Consider the following 4,731-nt stretch of genomic DNA (forward strand, 5'->3'; position numbering starts at 1 on the left):
GGGACACTCTGTATGTGTATATATATTATATATAAACATAATATAAATTTCTTTGGTCTGACTTTGTTCTATATCTAGGTATACATAAAAATTATATATTTCTGGAACATCTTTTTTAAAATAATCAGAGATTGTTGCAGTTACTATATTCTAATAGATATAGATTTGATATATACACAGCTGTTCTAAAGGAAAATTTTTATATGCAATATAAATATTTGAAAATTCAAAATTTGAAGTATCATGAATCAATAATATTTAAATTTTAAGATTAAAAATCTATTTTTTTTTAATTGAAATCTTTTTATATGTTACTAACAATACATCTATGACCTAGTTTACACCCAGCCGTCCAATTCCGATTCACTTTGAAGTGAACTGAAATTTCTTGGGTGTAAACGGATTAGTTTCGACTGATTTCAATCCTCTTTTCTCTAACGGAGTAGGATAGCGAATCCGGTGTAAACATTTCATAAATCCACTTCTCTTCGAAGTCAATCGGGATTGAACAGCTGGGTGTAAACTAGGTCTATGACAATTTTTGTCAGAAACTGGAACAATCTCATGACTATAACAATATGATTATGTTTTCGAATATATGTACATTGTTAAAAAAACAAAACTTATTTTTAAAATATTATTTTTAAAATGCTAAATTAAAATCACAATTCAGTTTAAATATCACATATAGAATTATGCTAATACAATGAAATATATTATTTATATTAAATTGATTCAATATTGAGAATGTTATGCTTTGTCAATCATTGATCAGATACAAAATTACATTTCTTTTCATATTTTAGATATTACTGCCTTCACAAATCGAAATCTTAATATACCTATTTAATTTATTTTAAATTAAATATACCTATATCTCACATTTTCTGTATTTCTATCTTTTTTCTTGCTTCAAAGTTTAACATATCTCTCTCTCTCTCTCTCTCTCTCTCTCAATAACTTATTTCACATGTTTCTGTAAATGTAAACCTTAATTACTTCAATATGTGCTAGTTAATAGATCAAATTTTACAATTACTTCGTTGTACTGGCAAGATTCATAAGTTCAAACTAATTTGTGATTTTAATAACACGGCATATTACATCTTGCAAAATTATTCATCATTATTTTGGTTCTTTCGATGAACAAATTAGAATATATACTAATGTTTGTTGGCGCGCATTTGAGAAGGATGATGCATTTTTTTTCAACTTTTTTATATATGTAACCACGAATGACCTTGAATTTCTACAATCATTGCATTTGTTGTGTATCTAAATATGGAAATACTCATATACAGAATATTGTATACAAGTATAGAGGTATTGTATTGAGGGAATGGAGTCACGAAATTATTGATACATTACATCCATATAAAAATCTCAGAATTGATTGAACAGAATAAAAATCTCTTTTTACAGAATTGAAATAAACGCAGAATTAAGAGGTAGGCCGGTGGACTTAAGATCAGAAAAAAAAATTAAAAACTTAAATTTTTAAACTTTTAAAGCTGTCACCTGACATAGGTTCCTTAATATATAAGTTCTATAGCTTATATGAATAAAATAACATTGCACCACCCGTTGGATTACGTGAATAAACAATTCTAACTTTATAGAATTAAAATTGAAAGCTTAACAAAAAAGATTCAAGCTTAATTTACAATGTGTTCTTTACTTTCTGTATCTTGCTTTTACTGCTTTTTTATTTCTTGTTTTACTCAGTTTCTTCGTTTTCTGTCTCTGGAGAAGCTAAAAAGTTGACCAACTTTGGAAGAGACAAGAAACATGTGAAAAGAAATGCGATTGTCGATAAAACGATTGTAAAAAATGAAAAAGCACAAGATAAAAAACAAGAAACAGGAAGCAAAAAACACATTGTGGATTAGGCTTTATATTCAACTGCAATATATGTGTATACATATGCTTAGCGAAGATTTAAAATGGCAAATAGAACAATAATCGTGTCTAACAGTAAGTGCCGGATCTTGTAAAAGATTGCGCTGTAATATATGTTAGATAAGGACGTATTTGAGTGAGACAGAACAATAATGTAAGAAATGAATTAAAGATGTATATTATCAACATTTTTTATAATTTAGAACTAAAGAGTCTGTATTATTGACATCAAATTCAGCCGTCACTCTAGCAACCTCTTAATAACATATAGTATAACACATATCTTTCAAATATTAGATCCGAATGAGCACTTATTTAACAACTACAGTATACATTCCATATAGTTGGTTGGCAAAATATATCATTATATCCAGTGAATTCAAGATCTACTTTCTGTCCGATGTGTGTACATCAAAAAATATCTAATTTGTTAGAATAATCATTTTGATTTCATTCCTATAGTTATATATTAAAGTACAAATACCACGTTCTTCGTTCAAGAGAACAAAATCATAAAAAAATATTTCAGCGCGTCACGAAGTTTCTCTTGCTTATACAATCATGATTTTATGATTGTTACCATTTGGTAGGAGAACATAATAGACACGCTTTTCTTTATCTCATTAAAACTCTTGCATATCAGTATGATACTGACTGTTAGTAAATGAACTATTAACTTGTTCGTTCCGTTCAATAACGCTTTGCATTTCAACAGTCGATTCATTGCTAGCTTGCCCATTATTATTTAAATTTCCAGTATTACTAACATTATTTGTCACTACATTCACATCATTTGTGGAATTTGATTGTTGTTGATGCCCGTTTAAATTATTTTGTGCAGAATTATTATTTTTTGATCTATGCCTAAGTCTATGTGTAGTAAGATACTGTTTTACTGAAAATGCTTTGTGGCATAAGTCGCATTTATATGGAAATGGATCAGAACAATTTATACCGTCTATGACAGCTACCGCATGAGTAGTTAAATGCATCATATAATAATGTTTTACAACGAATGACTTTCCGCAAGTTTCACAAACATAAGGGCCAGATACACCATGCGTTTTTCGATGTTTGTGTAGATTATCCTTACGCGAAAAACTTTTACCACACATTTCACATTCATGCATTTTCTGTCCAGTATGAGAAACCGCATGTCTAACTAAATGTTCCTTACGACTGAATGCTTTTGAACATGTCGTGCACGCATACGGTCGCTCACCAGTATGTAATTTTCGATGTTGGAAAAGGTGCTCTTTCCGTTTAAAATACTTATTACAAATGTCACAATGAAAGGAATTAACACTAGTTTGTAAGATATCATCCTTACTTCCAGGATCCGATGGTTCGCTTACAAGTGTCTCTACGTTACAATTATGATTGCTCATTTGATAGAATGAAGGAAAATTTTTACCACAATCGCGACAAATAGTGTTTCTCCCACCCTGTGAAAGTCCTTGAGAATTCGCAGGGATTAAAGAAGTTGGCTCCGATCCTGACCTAAGCCTGAGAAATTCTCTGATCTGTTCAATTGAATTACGAGACATTCCATCATCAGATGTTTTTGTCAATTCTTTATAATCTTTGTCGTCTCGAATCGTCATTAATGAAGTCTCTTTGAAACCTAAATTTAGAAATACTTCTGGCGTTGCTTGTACTGTAGTATAAGTTTGTACAGTTAAGTTAGGAGATTCATCTTTTTGAGTTTCAGATTGTATCTTTTGTATGATTTGTTGATTCGGTTCTATATCTGCTTCAGTTTTGAAAACTATATTATTATTTTGATGTACAACTGGTGTCTCTTGTTTTACTGAAAACTCGTGTTGTGTTATAATTTGCACTTGTTTCTCAAGTTGAAGTTGTCTATGCTGCTTTTCAAATTCACGCTGTTGCCTCTGTAATTGTTGAAGCTGCTGTGATATTTGTGATGGATTTTCTACTTGTTGACTGATTTGACTTTGACTTTGACTTTGCTGTTGGACCTGTTGAGATAACTGTACAGATTGACTCAATTGCTGAGACATTGCTCTTTGGGATTGTACTTGCTGATTTATTTGGTTATGATTCTGTACTTCGTACTTGGAATCTGTATGATTCTGTACTGTATCTTGATTTTGAGTTTGTGTCTGAATTACAGGAGATTGATTTTGTTGATCACTGATTTGATTTTGTGCTTCGTTTGATTGTTGTGATACTTGAGAAGTTTGTTGTTGATAACTATAATGAGTCTCTGCTGTAGCTTCAACAACAGCTGCTGCCATACCATCCGGTTGCATCTAAACCCAAGAAAAATATTTTATTATTCTTTATGTATATTTCTAAAAATTTTGTTATATTTAATATAGAGTTTTACTTATTCATTACAGACCTGCATAGCACATTTGTATTGTTGTACCCTTGCTTGAACACCACTAATAATTTGTATATTAGAAGCATTTATATTGCTAACTACGACAGGTTGCTGATGTATTTGATCTATTGTTTGTTGATTACTTATTATTTGACCTCCCATTAGTATTGGTTTATCCATTAACTTTAGAACTTCGTCCTCTGGTGTAGACGATCTTTCTTTTTCAGTATTCTTTACATAAACTTTTCCTTCTTTCAGAAATTCCTCAGAAAAACGAAGTGAAGTGAAATAAGATTCCAACATACCCTCAGCATTGACAACAGCTTCTCGAAATTCTATGTAATTTTCTACCTTTTTGACGCATTCATGGCATACAACTTTTGGTAATGAATCTTCTTCCATAATCTTCAAGAAATATAAATAATTTTTAATTTTTTAAAACAGATAAAATTTATTTGTTTATATATATATATATATATAAT

General features: G+C 30.1%; 1 protein-coding gene across 1 annotated transcript in view; it reads right to left on the reverse strand.

Moving 5' to 3' along the window:
- Window positions 1–2,522: 2,522 nt before the first annotated feature.
- Window positions 2,523–4,731, reverse strand: part of LOC108781125 (zinc finger protein 701) — a 3,227-nt gene continuing 1,018 nt past the window's right edge. Inside the window, exons 2-3 of the mRNA XM_018549018.1 lie at window positions 4,268–4,654; window positions 2,523–4,175 (exon numbers count right to left, since the gene is read on the reverse strand). Coding sequence (XP_018404520.1) covers window positions 2,523–4,175; window positions 4,268–4,654 — 2,040 coding nt within the window. The remainder of the gene's footprint in view (window positions 4,176–4,267; window positions 4,655–4,731) is intronic.

The sequence above is a fragment of the Cyphomyrmex costatus genome, unplaced genomic scaffold (assembly GCF_001594065.2).
Source record: "Cyphomyrmex costatus isolate MS0001 unplaced genomic scaffold, Ccosl1.0 scaffold76, whole genome shotgun sequence".
Taxonomy (NCBI): domain Eukaryota; kingdom Metazoa; phylum Arthropoda; class Insecta; order Hymenoptera; family Formicidae; genus Cyphomyrmex; species Cyphomyrmex costatus.